General features: G+C 37.3%; 1 protein-coding gene across 1 annotated transcript in view; it reads right to left on the reverse strand.

The window, feature by feature from the left end:
• Positions 1-17,855, reverse strand: part of NVL (nuclear VCP like) — a 42,819-nt gene that overhangs the window by 5,010 nt on the left and 19,954 nt on the right. Inside the window, exons 15-21 of the mRNA XM_075496499.1 lie at positions 17,654-17,758; positions 16,795-16,857; positions 15,306-15,425; positions 14,294-14,393; positions 8,034-8,140; positions 2,851-2,927; positions 1,570-1,658 (exon numbers count right to left, since the gene is read on the reverse strand). Coding sequence (XP_075352614.1) covers positions 1,570-1,658; positions 2,851-2,927; positions 8,034-8,140; positions 14,294-14,393; positions 15,306-15,425; positions 16,795-16,857; positions 17,654-17,758 — 661 coding nt within the window. The remainder of the gene's footprint in view (positions 1-1,569; positions 1,659-2,850; positions 2,928-8,033; positions 8,141-14,293; positions 14,394-15,305; positions 15,426-16,794; positions 16,858-17,653; positions 17,759-17,855) is intronic.

Here is a 17,855-nt window from a genome sequence, read left to right on the forward strand (position 1 = left end):
GCGCCTTTCACTATAAAAAAAGTCTCTTCAAGCAAACCACTACTGAGTGTTAAGAAAAGCCACACCCCTGAATTTATTCCAGAGGGAAAATATCAGGTATAACAAGGAAGTTGCATCAGTTTCTACAAAATAGAAAGGAGCAGCCCTCATCTCAGCCAGGTGATACCAAGGTACTGACTGACAAGGACACACAGCACCCATCTACAGTCCCATACAGAGCATGGGAGGGGAATCAGTTGTGTATGTCCTGTGGTAACACTGAAGGAAGAAATTCTCCACTCTGTGTACACACACTACTCTTTTGAAGTTATAAATTAACAAGGTCTCAAATCAGAAACCACCTTACACACTTTCATACCAGCCAGGGCTGACATCTTGGAAATCCAAACCCAAGGACATCCCAAACAAGCAGCTGCTATAAACATGCAGATCAAGCTATGTATATATTATGGACTTGCTGGCTGCCAGCACATCCATACAATAAGTGCTTAGGCTGCAATCCTAAATGTGAAGGCTGAATTTGGGTAACCAAGTCATACAACAGTGAAGGTTTTTATAGTTTGTTTCTGCCCCCCCCCAAATGATCATGCTAGTTCCCTCAAAACAAGAAATACAAACATTCTGCTCTGTTAACCTACTGTTGTTAAAAACCAGATGAGACTGGATACGTACCAGATCAAAAAGAATTACTCAAAGCCATTAAAATTCCAGCATGGTTCTTAGAAATCAGAGGCATAATGAAAGCCTAATATATTTTCCAAGGACATAATCTGAAAAGTCACAATTCCATCTTAGCTTTTGCATTTTGACTTAAGGTAAAATAAGAAATGAAATTACTGGGAAAAAAAATCTAGGTACACACACATTTTATATAAAAGAGTTTTAATTTTCAATTACATTTTCCTATCTGCACAGAAAAAAAAAATAATTTAAAAACCAGGAAAATACAACTTAAAATGAAAGTGCAGAGAGATATGGAAAGTGCAGACATTGTACTTGAAACAATTTATAGCTCTCTGTTAAAGTCCTGGCAAAAGACACTGATGAGCTAAACACCTAAGATAAAAAATGGCACTCAGGTTTTCCTAGTGCCATTACTACTAGATGCATGTATTCAGTTACACAATACAGTTGTGTGCCAAAGGTATGCAATCAGTACGTGTGCAGTTACAACTGTACTCAAATCTGCAAGTAAATCAGTATAATTAGTCTTTGATAGGGATGTGGAAATTTGGCAAAGATGTATTCAGTCTAGTATATAAATTGTCAGTTGATACTACCATTTAACATAAACTTTTCTTTAAGGTTACAAGGTTCAATTCTTCTAGAAAAAGAATTTATGCTGAACCTCCAGCATTACCATTTTTTCCTGTACTCCCTGCTACATCTACTTCAAAGATGCTTATGTGTTCTTGAAACAAATCTGACTTAAATTTTGTTTGGCTCAGAAGTCATCAATCATTTATATACAGCATGCACACCTTTATGCTTGTCTTGAACTACCTTGAATACTTTACATTCCATTTATCTTCTCACTGTTCAGTTAAGATTTTTGTAAAGCTTTCTTACCTTTCTTGCTTTTAGTATTCTGCAGGGCCATTTCCTGTCTCAAGGCACAAACTGAAGCCTCACGCACTAGAGCAGAAAGGTCTGCCCCTCTACAGATACAAACAGAATAAGTTATTTTAGGATAAATTTCTCTCGTCTTTCACTGGCGGCATATAGAAAGGCAAGACACTACAAATGATGGTAAGAGACTGGTTGTGCTGTCATAAAGGTTCATCTTAAGAACACTGGAAAGAGTTCCAAGGACTACCCCATGCTGCAACCTTTATTATGGAATGACATCCTCCAGATTTTAGCCACAAGATCAAATAAATAAGAAGCAAGGGAAGAGGCAAAAACCCCACCCAGCATCCTTGAAAATGCCAAAGGATTGATTAATATTGTGTCACTTGGCGGGAACGTGATACATTTTTTTTGTATCAGTCTTATGAAAGATTCAATTTGAATCACCCATTATTGCCTTCTCAAAGCTGGATCAACGGTTAACATGCTCTTAAAATCACAGTATCCACAAAACATGGTCAGATCAATCTTTCTAAATACTTTTTTCCAGCTGTTGAACTTTTCACAACCCTTCAAACTGGTGCAAATCATTGAACCAAAGAAAATTTTCACAATTAACTCCCCGTGCTTCATTTGGGGACACTAGGAATACTGCTGTATTTAAAAAACAAAACCAACAAACAAGCAAACCCCTGCCCCACAAACAAAAAAAACCCCAAACAAAACCCCAAACCAAAAAACACAACACCACAAAACCCAACCCCCCACCCCAAAAGACAGGGAGCAAAAGGGGAAGAGAAAAAGTACTCATCTTTCCCAAGTATGAAACAATGACAGACTAAACATACCTTGAAATAGGCCCTCATTACTTTGTCAAACACATTGCTTTCAACTGTGTGACAGAACAAGTTGGTTATGGTTGTTTAACCAATTTGCTTTCATCATCATTGTATATATGGGTCCACAACTTAAAGAGGGCTCTCTTATCCTCAGATTATGCACAAATTATAACATAAAACGAAGCAAAGCCAAGAGGCCTCTACTGATCTGTATTTACAACATGAAGAGGAGTATTCCAGATGAAAAAGACTTTAGCATCCATATATTCCTACCAACTCCTTGGAAAAAGCACAAGTGAAAGCAAGAAAAATAGCATATGGGAAAAGGCTTATAAACCCTGAAAGTTAAGAGATCCTGTTAATAACACCACACATTATCACGCATCAGAAGACTGTTGGCACTGCACATTAAATATTAAAGTCAAAACTAGAAGCTACTCACGTATAACAATCACAATGTTGACTGTAAGCAATTTCTTCAAGGCTTACATCACTATCTAGTGGAGGCCGGGTGCCATCCTAAAGGAGTTGAGATAATAAAAAGAAGAAGATAAGAAAACATTTATTTTTTACACATGCCATCCCCAAACTGATTAAGTTTCATCAATCAGGAATCATATAGGGGTCTGACAAATTCCCTGAAATATCCACAAATATTAACGTTTTTAATCTGAAACCAACAAGAAGGACAACCAGCCTTAAAAACATTCAATTATGAAATAATAAGTAATACTAAATTTTAACTTCCCACCAACAGATTATATTTTCTCTAACAAAGTCATGGCCAGCCTGTCACACGGCAATAACACTGACACTGTTCCATATGTGGACGTGCCTTAAGTAGCTAGTTACATCAACAGCATTGATGTAGTTTAGCTGAACTTCCTCTAGTTTTACTATGTGTTGAAATCAAATAGCTAAGCAATAAGCATGTAGATTTAGCCTTATCACCTTTAGGACTGAATTAATTGTATGTCTTTTATGTTCTAGACATACATTTTCAAACTTAGAATTTTCCATTCTGGATTTCATAAAAGTTTACATATACCATAGACACTCCTGTAGACTTTTTGACACTACTCTTCCATATTATTATGGCTTCCTCCACAAAGATCCCAGAAGTGGTTTCTTTTGTTATTATTTTTGCATCTCCAACAGCAAAAAATATTGAACAACATTATAAATTCTATTTGAAACTAGCCAACAAAATTTTCAAATACTGTAAGCATGGAGATCTCCCTATTACCCTTAAACAAGAGTAAAGTAGTATCATGGTAGTACAGAGATTCTAGGTGTCTATAGTATCAAATACCACCTGAGTTTAGACATGAAAGGACACTTTTTGATACAATTGATATACTTCTGCCAGAATCTCATTTGACAGAAATGCACAAATTCATATAATTCTTTTCTGACTTCTTCAGGTGAACTAATATACCACATACCTACAATACCTTCAGGAGAAAAAAATACAATGTATAGTAACTGGCAAGTTAAAACCCTTGAATACTTAACAGACAGTAGAATAATCAAGGACTAGGCAGAGTAAGGGAGCAATCTTGAATAAATCTGGTAGAATACCAGTTAGATAGGGGAGGAAAAAAAACCCCCAAAAGACAAAGGAACAGCCTGATTTTGAAACATCTTGAAAGGAGAGACTTTAACCTGGAAACGAGGAAGCCTCATACAATTTCATATGGGATACTTTAATAATTTTTGTACAAGACTGCAAGCCAGAGACGCCTTCTCTGCTAACAAGAGATGTTTTACCTATTGCTTTGAGTAGCAATGTACGTTGGGAATTTTTTGAGTGGGATGATCTGCCTACTCTGGAGACAAGCTCAGCAGTATGTGCACCAGAGAAGCTGATACAGCTTGCAGGAAGGTAAGTACACTAGAAACTTCAACATGCAAAGACATGCTTCCCTTGCATAATTAAGATGCAATTTGAAAATGACTGATTTATACAAGTTAACTGAAATAAAAGTATTTCAAAACAAAGCTTCAACCTATGTCTAGGCTGCCTGTCTTCCTTACAACCTATTCCTCCCCCTAACTCCCTTTTCTATTCCTCATGCTGCCTTTGTAAGCACCCATGTTTTCCCTCAGCAACAATTCTCAGTTTCCACATCCTGTGCATGTGTTCCTCAGGGATTTCTGAGAATGCATACTGTCACTCAGAAGCCACTCACATGGGCATCAAACATTTTGTTTTATCCAGCCCTGAGCACATATTTAAGCAAGTGTTCCCATACACAGATTTTTCTCATTTCCTTACCTACACTGCATGGATGAAGTCTGACAAAAAAATAAGGTATTTCAATTAATTTAGCATATCTTCCTCTCTCTGTATTCCATGTTCTTCTTCACAGAATCATATAGGTTGGAAAAGACCTTTAAGATCATCGAGTCCAAACGTAAACCTAACACTACCAAGACCACCACTATACCATGTCCCTAAGCACCACATCTACACATCTTAAATACCTCCAGGGATAGTGACTCCACCACTTCCCTGGGCAGCCTGGTCCAATGCTTGACAACCCTTTCAGTGAAGTAAAATTTCCTAATATCCAGTCTAAACCTCCCCTGGCACAACTTGAGGCCATTTCCTCTTGTCCTATCGCTTGTTACCTGGGAGAAGAGACTGACCCCACCTCTCTACAACCTCCTTTCAGGCAGTTGTAGAGAGCGATAAGGTCTCCCCTCGGCCTCCTTTTCTCCAGGCTAAACAACCCCAGTTCCCTCAGCCGCTCCTCATAAGACTTCTGCTCCAGACCCTTCACCAGCTTCGTTGCCCTTCTCGGGACACGCTCCAGCACCTCAATGTCTCTCTTGTAGTGAGGGACCCAAAACTGAACACAGTATTTGAGGTGTGGCCTCACCAGTGCCGAGTACAGGGGGACAATTACTTCCCTACTCCTGCTGGCCACACTATTTCTGATACAAGCCAGGATGCTATTGGCCTTCTTGGCCACCTGGGCACACTGCTGGCTCATATGCAGCCAGCTATCGACCAACACTCCCAGGTCCTTCTCTGCCGGGCAGCTTTCCAGCCACTCTTCCCCAAGCCTGTAGCATTGCATGGGGTTGTTATGACCCAAGTGCAGGACCTGGCACTTAGCCTTGTTGAACCCCATACAATTGGCCTTGGCCCATCGATCCAGCCTGTCCAGGTCCCTCTGCAGAGCCTTCCTCCCCTCAAGCAGATCAACACTCCCGCCCACCTTGGTGTCATCTGCAAACTTACTGAGGGTGCACTCCATCCCCTTGTCCAGCTCACTGATAAAGACATTAAACAGAACTGGCCCCAACACAGAGCCCTGGGTTAGCTTGCAGATAACTCCTATACATTTTTAAAGAAAATAACAACCTATTTCTTGTTTTTAACACTAGAAATACAAATCTTTCTAACACTAGAAATACAAACATGCAAGGAAAAGACTCATTCAGAGAGTGTTTGTATCTCATTTCTGCTGGCCTCTGAATTAAGAGCTGAGGAAAACAATCCATTAAATTCTTAACAACTCATTCACTATGAAGATTTGTAACCAAAATATTAAGACTAGTATGAATTAAGTATGCATGGAAGTATCTGGCATTTAAAAAATAACATGCCCTGATAACCAAGGACAGGATCCACAGGAATCAATGCGTTGCTTATATCACAAGAAGGCCCATAATCAGATAAGGCCACAGCAAAGATGGCTTGTCAGCAGAAGACAAATATGTGCTGATAACAGGATGATGACAAGGTTACCACATCACATGTGCCACTCCTCTTGGTGTTATCGCAACAGGAAGACAGACTGTAGCCACCAAGATTCCCAGAAGGAGGGAGCAAAGACATTTTTCAGCAACCTCACCCAAGATTTATGGCAGCTGAACTAAGCGACTGTTTGATTCTTAAAGGGAATCTAGAAAACAGTTCTCTCTAACAAACAGTTTATCATCGCTAGTAAAGAGGAAGCCAAGAGATGAAGTGAGGACTCAACACAGAGTTCCTTATCCTTGGTGTTGCACACAAGTGATCCTGGCCCTACCACTTGGATGCATGCATCTTGGTGACTATATGCGGCTGTGAAAGTGTGAGCAAGTGAAATCTATGAGACAGTGAGAGAAATCACTTTTGTTTAATATGACCTTGGCACTCCCACGAAGTCTTGCACCAAGCTTTGCTGCACTATTTTCCTGCACCACTAATTACAGTGAGAGCACTTGAGACAGTTACAAATCTCCAAAGATTCTCCAGCAAAAATTAGGGTGAGCAAGCTCAACACCTCTATGTTAAAAAACAGAGCAGATGTAAACTCTGTACCAGAATCCTTCTACTCTCTTTAGACAGTCTAGTGACTGACCCTTACTACCCACTTCTTCCAGAAGAAGGTTGTTTTTGTAGTAAGTCAGAACAATCATGTAAGCCCAATTTTTAAAGAACACTTCGAGTTCTCTTTAAAAATAAATTGGTAAAATAAAAGTGTAATTCCTTACAGTATGTTTGAAAAATGATTCATGGATTTTACACTCAAATTCTCTCTAGGTCTTTTAAAAGGCAACCATCTTCAAGAATAGGATTGTAAAAAGTTTCAACTGAAATATTTTTATAAAACTTAAACAATAAATTGATCTACTGCTAACAGCAAATGGGGGCATACTTACATTTTTTTTCTCCATGAAGTCACTCATAGAACAAATGAAGGCAAGTCTAACATCCTGAATTCGTAATGAGAGCCTGACTTTTCAACAACTGTTTCGGCATGAAAGGACATGCTTGAATGAGTCCTCACTTTCTGAATTCTCCTATGGGATTAACTATTGCCTACACCACAACTTTAGGCTTACGCAAGTCTGAATTATCTTTTTTACAAATTTGCTAAATAATTTTTGCCACAATTTTCATAACACTATCTTTCTCTGTAGCGAAGACTTGGCCTCCTTTGCAGCTCAAAAAAAAAAATCTGATAGTACACCTGTTCTTAACAATCCATGCTGATCTACTGGAAAAAGTAGGAAATATCTGAATAATTCATAATGCTCTGTATGTTCTTTCTTTAACGCCTTGATTACTGCTGTACCGTACTTAGAGAAATACTCAAATAGAATTCTATAATCCAAATCTCTGAAGTGGCAGAATGTGCCATTAACCATAGGCAGGACCCATGAAGGCAGGTATTTTACATTTTCCCATTTACTTTTACCTACAACCTCTATCATCACAAGCTTCCTTTAATCCTAAAGGCAATTAAGTGTCACAATTACTGTTGAGCAAATACAGCTGGAGCTAGTGAATCATTTTGGTGAATGTGCGGAAACCCACCCCCCCCCCAAAAAAAGGCTTACAAAACACTTCTAGGCCTATTACTCACAGAGATAGTAATCTTTTAATTAAATCTGTTCAAATTGTGGCTATAAAGGCAGCAGTTTCTATGTTTAACAGGTTTGCCTTACAAGATTTATCAACCCCTTGCAGTCTCAGAGCAAATTTAACAGCAGATGTGGCTGATGGTTTATTTTTATGACCTCATGTGTTTCATGAGACAGGATCCTGCAATTCTCTGTACAATTTAATTTGTATTAAATCATTCCACCAAGCTTCAACATAAGGATTTATTTCCAAATACTCACTTTGGTGATGGTCTTTAAAATAGCAAGTCGATCTTCAGGTGGCGGCAAACCCACATAAAGTGTTTTATCCAGTCTACCAGGACGCAGGATAGCTGGATCAATTATATCTTGGGGAGGGGAAAAAAAAGAAAAAAAAAGACAAAATTATCCAGAAATCAGATACACCCTTAGGAAAGTATACACATGAGAAGGAATATATGCATACTTGTACCTAGATTCAAAGAAGCATTTGTGCCATGATGTGAAGCTCTGACCATTGAAATAGAGGACTGAAATAGTTTCATCTCTGTCAAGTAAGAGCCTCTATTACCTAGTACAGTTAAGCCGCATCTGCTCAAAGATGGCTCATAAATACCAGTTTCATCTCTTCACAAATGAAGACAACTCTGTCTTTGGCAATACAGTACTAGAACATTTTTACTGTCATACCTAGCATGGTCAAAGTGAGGAATTCCACATTAATTCATAGCATGGGAAAAAAAATGCTTCCAGTTTGTTCTACTGGAAGGAACTCTACCCATATTAACCATTGCGAATCTGCTTGAAAGGCACAGTGATAAATTAAGAATATCAAGTACATAGGGCCAATCATAAGCACCCATATGTAAACTTAATTTTACTGGTCATTTGCATTTCTACTACATATTCATTTTCTGAATGGTAAAATAGGGAACCCATGAAAACACAAAATACAGCTGCAAAGTACAGAATTTGTTTCCCAGGAAGAATTACAGACTCCAAATTTTATTATGTGTGGAGAAGTAAGAAAACAAAAATCATCACAAATGTTTCTAGAAAACCATTCAAAGCTTAAATGTAATAGAAGTGTCTAGCAGCCTTTTAGCACCACAGGCTTCAATACTGAACTTCCACAAACAGTAAGTCACGATATAAATACTAAGGACTATTGGTATAACAACAGATACAAACAGGGCATATAACCTGGGGAAGACCTCAACTCCCGTCCATATTTCAGCATGAACTGCCTGCATGATATTTCTAAATGCGTCTTGATGTCCCATTTCCCCATCTACCAAAAACAATTATGGTATTACTTGCTCTATTTCACTAAGGGATTCTAATAATATATATCCCCCATACTACAGTCATATGAACAACAAACTCACAAAAGCACCCACAGAAGATATAAAAGTAACAGTTGAAAATTACACCTAAGTCTTAAGCTGGAAACTATCAAGGACTCCAAATAAAGCTGTCAACACCCTTACAATCCTTACATCCTCTTGACAACATGTAGCTAACGGACAAACTACATGCATTCATGTATATTAAAGGTGAAGAACTGGGAAAAGTTAAGCTGTTAGTCCTTACTGTAGAGATGTCCAGAAGAAAAAATAAAACAAAAACACCCCCACCCAAGTCCCAAAACAGTAGCATGAAAGCACAGCTATCCCTTTTTCACAAATGAAAAAAGTTTGCTTAACTCTGTCAAGACTCCAGCTACCTGATCCTAGCACAGCGTAGTCTTGATTCACTTTTTAAATATGTGCATAGTTTTGTTCATGTTACTCTCTCACCTATGCTTAAAGGACAAAAAGTAGAATGAGATGCATACATTAAAAATTGCTCTGCTATCTTTTTCTTGGACAAAAGCAATTTTTTTTCCAAGATACAGCAGTCATGGCCAGAGGCATCTACGTAGGCAAAAATCAGCTACTGTGGATGTGACAGGAATGGTGAGAAAAAAGGAAGAACTTGATATATTCATTTAATCCAGATCAGATAAAACAAGGGTTAAACAAGATCCCTGCCATGGCAGGCCTAGACAAAAACTTCTTATACGTCTGTCCATAGTGCTATATGATACTTTATCTTGCTTTTGGCATAAGTGCACTTTCCTGTTTTTGTGTCTCTGTGGACGGAAGCCTTGCCACATTATTAAGATGAGATGACAAAGTTTGCTCAACAGATCAATTACAAGTATCAAAACAAATACTCTCAATAGGGATTGCATTACAACGTCATGTACTTCATAACTTCCCCATTCTAAAGTTTCAAAAGCTCTTTGAAAATACTAAGCTTGATATGGAAAATATTGTTTCCATTTTGCATGCTGAGAACATGGCACTTGCCATGCTATTTGTCCAATGATACAAAGTAGCGATCTGGTCTAAAGATGCATTCATCCATTTGTATGTAAATGATTACATTGCCCATGTTCAAAGAGTTACCACAACTCATACTAACTCAATAAGCTGCAGTAATGGTGGTTTACAATGAGAAGATCATACCAAAGTTTAACACACAGATCTACACTCCCCACCTCCTTATAAGTCAATTCACTTCGCTCTGCTGGTTCAAGCCTGGGCCTGAAGTTCTTGAAAACTGAAGTCACATAACACAGAAATTAGTATTTACTCATTGGTCAAACTCACTCATTAGATGCACTTCATATCTGTTTAAAGAATTGAATAATGCTCCCCTTTTAGGAATTTCAAAAGCATTCCATCCTGATAAATCATAGTGTTCTCTCCATATCTATTATCTCAAAACTTATCTAAACAGAAGAGTCAACTAATTTTAGATACATGTAACATTTTAATGAAATTAAGGTAGTTATCATAGATACCTCTTTCAAAGCCTATTATTATCTCTCAAGTTTGAAAGTGAAACATGGAAATGTGGTAACACACAACACTTGTTTTCCAAGCAGTTGTCTCATGGAGAGAATATACTTCTTTTAAGACAAATGTCTAGTTAATCATTTTCTGTCTTGGTTTTCTGATGTAGTCAATGGTGTTGGCTATGTTGTTAGAAAACAGTAGTATCATTTTCCAAATTGGCAAAATTGCATAAGACGACATTTAGAGTACATCCATGAAACCCTAAAAGGTTTTCTGAGACTCCAGATGAACACTGCAGTTAACAACTTTGATCCTACACAACAAACGAACTCCACTAAAGTTACTGTGAAAGATACGTAACATTCAAGGGCTGGTGAAACGCAGAAATATAATTTGTGTGAATTAGAACTATGATGAAAGAAATTGTTCCATGCCTCACATATTAGGTGCTTTTCTTAGATCTTATCTTGCCTTTAATTCAGCAACATGTATAAACATAACAAACAAAAAACTCAAACCAAAACTGTAACTATTGTCAGAGACTGAAGATTATTTTTTTTACTGTGTTTCAAAACATGTCGTTCAGGTGAATAGCTCTAGAAAGCTAACATAAACTTGCTAAAGAAAAACAGAACTCACTGAAACTAGGACCATGCTCTAAGATAACAGTAGAAGGGGAATTTTGCACGAATTATTTTTAAAAAGCTAGAGAAAAAGACCATGAATAAAAGCAAAGACATCATCACAATTTATGTCAAGCTTAAATCACTATCAGTTTGTAGTGTTTCACTGATTTCTTGTCTGTTTCCTCAGGTTACATACAGTTCCTTAGATCCCATGGAAAGGGCTGCTGATGCCTTGGTCAGCATTTCTCTAAAAAGTTTATAGATGTTCAAAGTCTGGCGAAGTAAGAAAAGAGTAGAAAGCAGCAGTATCCAATACTGAAACTCACACTGGTAACTAGAGAATTGCGGGAAATTACAGACTTCAGTTAACAGTAGTGCTTGATGGTTTTTTAAGTATTTAGTCTTGGATTTGGGGAAGGAAGTAGACTGAAAAAGAATATAATTATTCTGACCCATAAAGTTTCTAAGAGGACATGACATTTCTGCCTCTTTTTTTTTTTCTCTCTCTTTTTAATGACATTGAGTGCTTTAAAAGTTTAATCCTCTTCAGAAAGTTTGATATTAGTTCTGCATTTAGGTGGAAAGAGATTGAGTTGGGAATACTGCATCCCTGCTAATTTAGCAGTAGTCAAGAAAGACCTACAGAGGACTTTCAAAGTCACTGAGTAAGTGCAAAAAATATTCTAATATCCTGCTTTTAAGGACAGATCAAAGGCTTATTCCAGCACTGCCAGAATAAAAATTACCACTTGCAGACTGTACATGATAAACAAAGGAACCAATCTATTGTGCCTGCCCTTTTGGCAAAATGGGAATTAGAGTGTTCCAAGTCCTTAAAGGTTATTATAAAAAAAAGAATTTGGCAGTCTTCAGCCATGGAGTATACAAAACACCACCATTTCACAATAATACCTTGTCACAGGTGCTAACACCTCACTGGAACAACTGTGCCTTTATACCAACATAATGGTACTTTATACCAACATAATGGTAAAACTGCATCCAGTGTAAGGCTTATAAAGGGATGGATTAACAATTACACAGATGTCTATTGCATATATGCATGAAAATGAGACCCATAAGCAAATACTGAATCAGTGTAAATCTAAACCCAGCAAAGCTGGGGATTAGGACAAACCTGCCACACACAAGTATTCGTATCTTGAAATTAACGCCTGAGCAACATTTACTTCAAATTGGCCCTTGTAAAGCTACTAAACTACTTGCACTCAGTTGCCTCTACGAGAGGAGTCATTAGCTCAGAACAGTGCCACGTACACACACTGGCCCTAGAAGTATTCGCCCCACGTATACCTGTGGTACACCTGAAGTGGCACTGCAGGAAGTCAAGCTGGATGTTTCCTCAACTTCAAAAGTGTTGGAATTCACACCCCAAGCTACCAGTCAGAGACAATGATGAGTTTACTGTCATCAGTAATTAGATATGAAGCCCTTGAGAAACACTAACAAATAAGGCTGCTCGATATAAATACTTGCGCTAGCATAACTAATTTAGCGAGAGATCTCTTTCCCAAGGCAACTTGATGACACTAGTATTAACACCCTTGGTACATCCAACTGTATCTATATATAGATGCACTACACTGTATAACCTTATTCTCTTTTCTACATTGGATTAGATAGATCAGAATCATCAAGCTCATGCCATGAAAACGTACCACTTTAAATCAAAGAATTTCTACAAGCAGATACAGATTTAAGCATCTACTGCTCATACTTCACCATGTAGAAGGCTTAACAGTCTTCTACATGGTGCAAAAAATTCCAGAGAGGAAAATTTTCCTCAAAATCTTTAAATTTTTTGACTGTTGGGAAAAAAACAAAAACACCTCACAGTTGCCTATTTTAGGTGATTTCAGGACAATTTTTTCTTAATCTATAGGATCCAAGCAATCTGTCAAGTATTTTAACTTTCTCATCTTCCAATTTATATCCAAAGTAGCTATGCTACTATTTTTCCCTGTTAAGCCATTTCTCATCAGAATTCTACATCTTGTCCTTACTTAATACGCACAGGTATGAAACAACTAACTGTGTCTTGTTGTTACAAGTAATTTGCCAAATATGTGCTCTAGGTGCAAAGGTTCTGTCCAAAATGCTGGTACCTACACCAGTATGGTTTTACCAAGATAGACTAGTAACCCTGTATTTAATTTCAGTTGCAATATTCAGAAAAATGCTCATAACCAAGGAATTGCGACATCTTCATGCATATGTTTCTTTCTATACTGACAACAAATTCCTTTACTTCTAACTCTCAGCATCTAGATAGAGTTCAAATTCAGGAAGAGACAAGTTTCTTGCTATATATAAAAACACAGGCCTTCTCCATAATAGAAAAAAAAAGAGGCAGAAAGTTGGTTGTAAAACACATGATGTTCGTAAAGTAGATGTCAGTGTTTAGCTTATTAACTAAGATGATGCTGCAGGAATTGCAAAAGCTACCAAAAATTGAAAAGCCAGCAAGAGAGCACAGACAGCTGTCAATATCAAAGCTTGACAGAACATGAGGGAACAGCAGAATAACTTCAGGCTGAGAGAACCAAGTTTGGAACATGAAGCCCAGGAAGCAAAAGATAAGCAAATGGAAAAATGATTTAACATGAGACAGATTCCTCAAGCCAAGAAAAAATTAAAAATAGCAGAAAATGATAAGGTTGCTTTAGATAGAAAAATCAATACAAGCAGCAAAAAATATATAATTTATGTTTTAGTTATCTTTTGTTCTTTTATGTTGCAAGGAGATAATCCAAAGTCCAATTAAGTCAAAGGTCTTTCAAAGCATTTTACAGCAATGGTATCAGGTGCTAATTAAAGGCACATTTTAAAGAGGTTGCTTCATCTCACACTATCACAAGAATGTGGAACAGATTAATTGATCAGAAAAGGTTTGGATTTGAGGAGACACTGTAATTTTAAGTACAGAACAAGGTTAGTTATTGAATTCAAATATGTAAGAACACATAATTTCATTAGAAGAGAACCAAGGACATCTGATTTCTCTTGTTTATGATTTTGGGGTCCTTACCTGGCCTGTTTGTGGCAGCCATAATGAAAACTTGCTGACGATTCTCCAGACCATCCATCTCTGTGAGTAACTGGTTAACTACTCGGACACTGGCTCCTGACTTTAAAAGGAGAAATTTGTCAACAAAATTGAGGAAACAGTGGGAATGTGAATATTTCAAAGTAAAAGAAACAAAAGATCTACTAGCTCCCTGCCCTGAAATACTACTCAAAGTTTCTTTTTCACACTTTCCATGTAGCTGCATTCTGGACGTCTACTATCATATTCTTAGCATGTTTCCACCCCAAATTCATGCTACCTATACACCTGCCACACATTTTAACATGTGGCAAACCTTTTCTTTCCCATTAAAAATGAAGGACTCACTTAAAGAAGTACATATAGATATTTATACTAATCATTCGCACGTCTACCTCAACAAGAACACCCAGAACTCCTCAATATTCAGGTTTTGCGGAGAGGAAAAAAAAAAAAAGAAAAAAAGTTCCCAAATATTTAAACCTCTGAAACAACAGCTTCAGCAGGTGAGCTACTCAGGGTTAAATGTTAACTCCATAGTAGTGACATCCTATAACCAAACTCAATAGCTTAATCTGAATTTCATTCTAGAGTTGGGGAGACAGAGAGAGAGAAAGCACAGGAGCTGGAGAACAAGAGTTCAATTATACAGTAAAACTGCTTGATGATTTTGAAGAATGTTGGTCTAAGTGTTACTGTTTTATTTTAAACATACAAAAATATAAATCCACCTATGGATAATAGGTGGACATACTAATAAATAGGTGGACATACTAATACTAATAACTAATAATATGAACATACTAAAAAAAGTATTAAGCTTTATAAAATTTGACCAACATATTTTTCCTCAAATATGAGAAAGCCTATCGGATTGTTTTTCTTGGGAGATACTGAACGTAGTACCCTTCCAGGTACTTCTGTTGCTAGCACAATGCCACAAAACCTGCAACTGAGCTAATTTATTTATGGAGATATTTTAAGATGGACTCACTTCACGGTCAGACCTCCGAGGGCACAAAGCATCAACTTCATCAAAAAATATAACACAAGGGGCTGAATTCCTGGCACGCTGGAATACCTGACGTACAGCACGTTCACTTTCACCAACATACTAAAACAAATGACAAATCACAGTGAAACAGTGTAAGACATGAAGATTTTGCTTGAAAAAAAATCATCACCGTTTTAAACACTATTTGAGGTGCTTTGCAAGGAAGAAGTGCAACCTGCTAACCAGTTTACTTCTGATCACAGTCTGTTATCTCCATTTCCTTACTGATCAAGTTGTCACTAGCTCACTTTTGACAGTTTGCAGTACATTCAGAGTTTAATAGAATGCCTACTTTCTGGGGAATAAATCTAACTTGCCATCATTCTGCTGATGAGAATTAACAAAAACAATCTTCATTAAGGACCCTGTTGTTCTTCAACTGTTCATAAACAAATGCAGTGAGTAATTTGAACACAATGAACATCTGAAGTTCATATAGTAGTTCCCTGAAGACAGGGGGGTTGGAGGTAGGGAACTGAAAAGTAAACCAGAATTTCACTTTGAATGGCAAACTCCAGGGGCAGGGGTTGCCAAGTTGTAAATGCAAACACTTAATTTTTTTCCAGACAAACATGTTTTGATACAATTTATGTCTCAACACAGTCTCTGAATCACAGCCAGACATTTTCTCTTTACTCCACAAGGAAGTAGGGCTCCTCATTAGCTTAGAATTGTATTTCCTGCCTGTATCAGTACTTGAAGTACACATAAAACAAATGTTTGGGAAAAGAATAATCACACCCAGTATTTTGGTTTTAGTTTCCACATTACTGATAAATAGGTAACTGCCATGGTCTTCCAAGATGTGGGCCGCAGCCATCTTGCTCAGTTCAACACATTCTCTTAACTCTAAAAGGGACCAAAGTTGTATTACAACACTTCCACATCCAGTGCTTCAAAAACTCAGACTACAGCACTTTTATCTGTTAACATTTAAAACCTTTAAAAAACACTTTGAGATCAACTAAAAAAACACATTGCTTTTCAAGGTTTCAAACTTCCATTAAGAAGCTAAAATGAGTGGCAAAACACATTTCCAAACTTGAAAGTTGAAAATTTTATTTTGCTTAGTGAAAGCTGCTGATTTGCAGTTACTGATCACCAATTGTTCTCACTGTAGATTTGAATTTTTGTTCTTTTTCCTCATCTACATAAAAGCAACGATGCATGTAGTCAGGCATCTAGAAATCCTACTTCAGTCAAGAAGGCTCCATCTGCCAGGTAATTTAAACCAGGATATATACTTAAACTACCCAGATAGCTTTTTCCTTTTCACATAAACAACTTCATTACTAAAAAGTTTAAGCAGAGGTTAAATGAGGCAACTCCAGTTGCACCAGTATCAGTTGTGTAATTAGCAGAAATTTTGCTTGCCCCACACTTTGGACAAGATTCCATAAATAACAAAAGCACAATGATTAGTGCATACCATATTTAGCAGTTCAGGACCTTTCACAGATATGAAGTTCAGTCCAGACTCATTTGCCACGGCCTATCAAAAAGGGAAAGACAGATGTATATATAAACCACATGTTTTTCATGTTTTATTTGGTTCTGTCCATGGAGCGATGAAAAACTTAAGGGAAGGAACATAGTTATCAACTGTTTGTAAAATATAGAAAACAGTACAAAGTATAATTACGTGCAATTAAGAGTGGGAGGGGGGCGGGGAATTTAGCAAGGTGTTCTCTCTTTAATGAGGTAGTGTTCCAGATTCACACCCCACGCCCCTCCCCCATATTAGCTGAAGAGTTCTCAATAATTAGTGGGAGTTAAAGAGATATTCAACTACATAAGAGTATTTGAAGACAAAGATGAGTGACAATCTAGAAACTCTCATGATTATCTGCATTTACATGGGGAGGCCATAAGAACTGAAATGCTCGAGGAGAAGGAAAACAAAAGTATTTTCAGTAAGGTAAATATAATAAATAAAAATACATAAATATAATAAAGTGTAGACTACTTCCAAATATATAATTTAGTTACAGTGATATATTCCATAGAAGTGGTTATCTAATAGTTTCTTCCCATCTTTGCTACTTTCTTCTTAACCAACTTCATTCCTTCAAGTTTTGCAGTAATTCTCTCTCAATTCAAGCAAAATTGTGACTTTATGACAAGAAAATCAAATACTTTAGCACAGAGGCCCAAATTTAATTTTCTGATGAGAAGTGGTGCAAAAGCCCAACTTCAGGCAGTATCACCAGGACTCAGTCATTCCTATAAAAACATCCACTTCAAGAAGATTCTCCAGTATTTTTAAACATGTTTAGAAAATGTATTACCTTAGCTAACAGTGTTTTGCCACACCCAGGAGGCCCTGCAAGTAGGACACCAGCTGGAGTAGTCAGGCCCAGAGCTTTAAACTGCTCTGGGTTTCGCACAGGTGCCTATAAGAGAAATTATCATAGTTATCTGTGACAAAAAGCTAACATGAAACTTTTCATTTCAGTTACAGTTGGATGAAAAAAATCATTCATAAGCAAG

This window comes from Mycteria americana, chromosome 3 (genome assembly GCF_035582795.1).
Source record: "Mycteria americana isolate JAX WOST 10 ecotype Jacksonville Zoo and Gardens chromosome 3, USCA_MyAme_1.0, whole genome shotgun sequence".
Taxonomy (NCBI): domain Eukaryota; kingdom Metazoa; phylum Chordata; class Aves; order Ciconiiformes; family Ciconiidae; genus Mycteria; species Mycteria americana.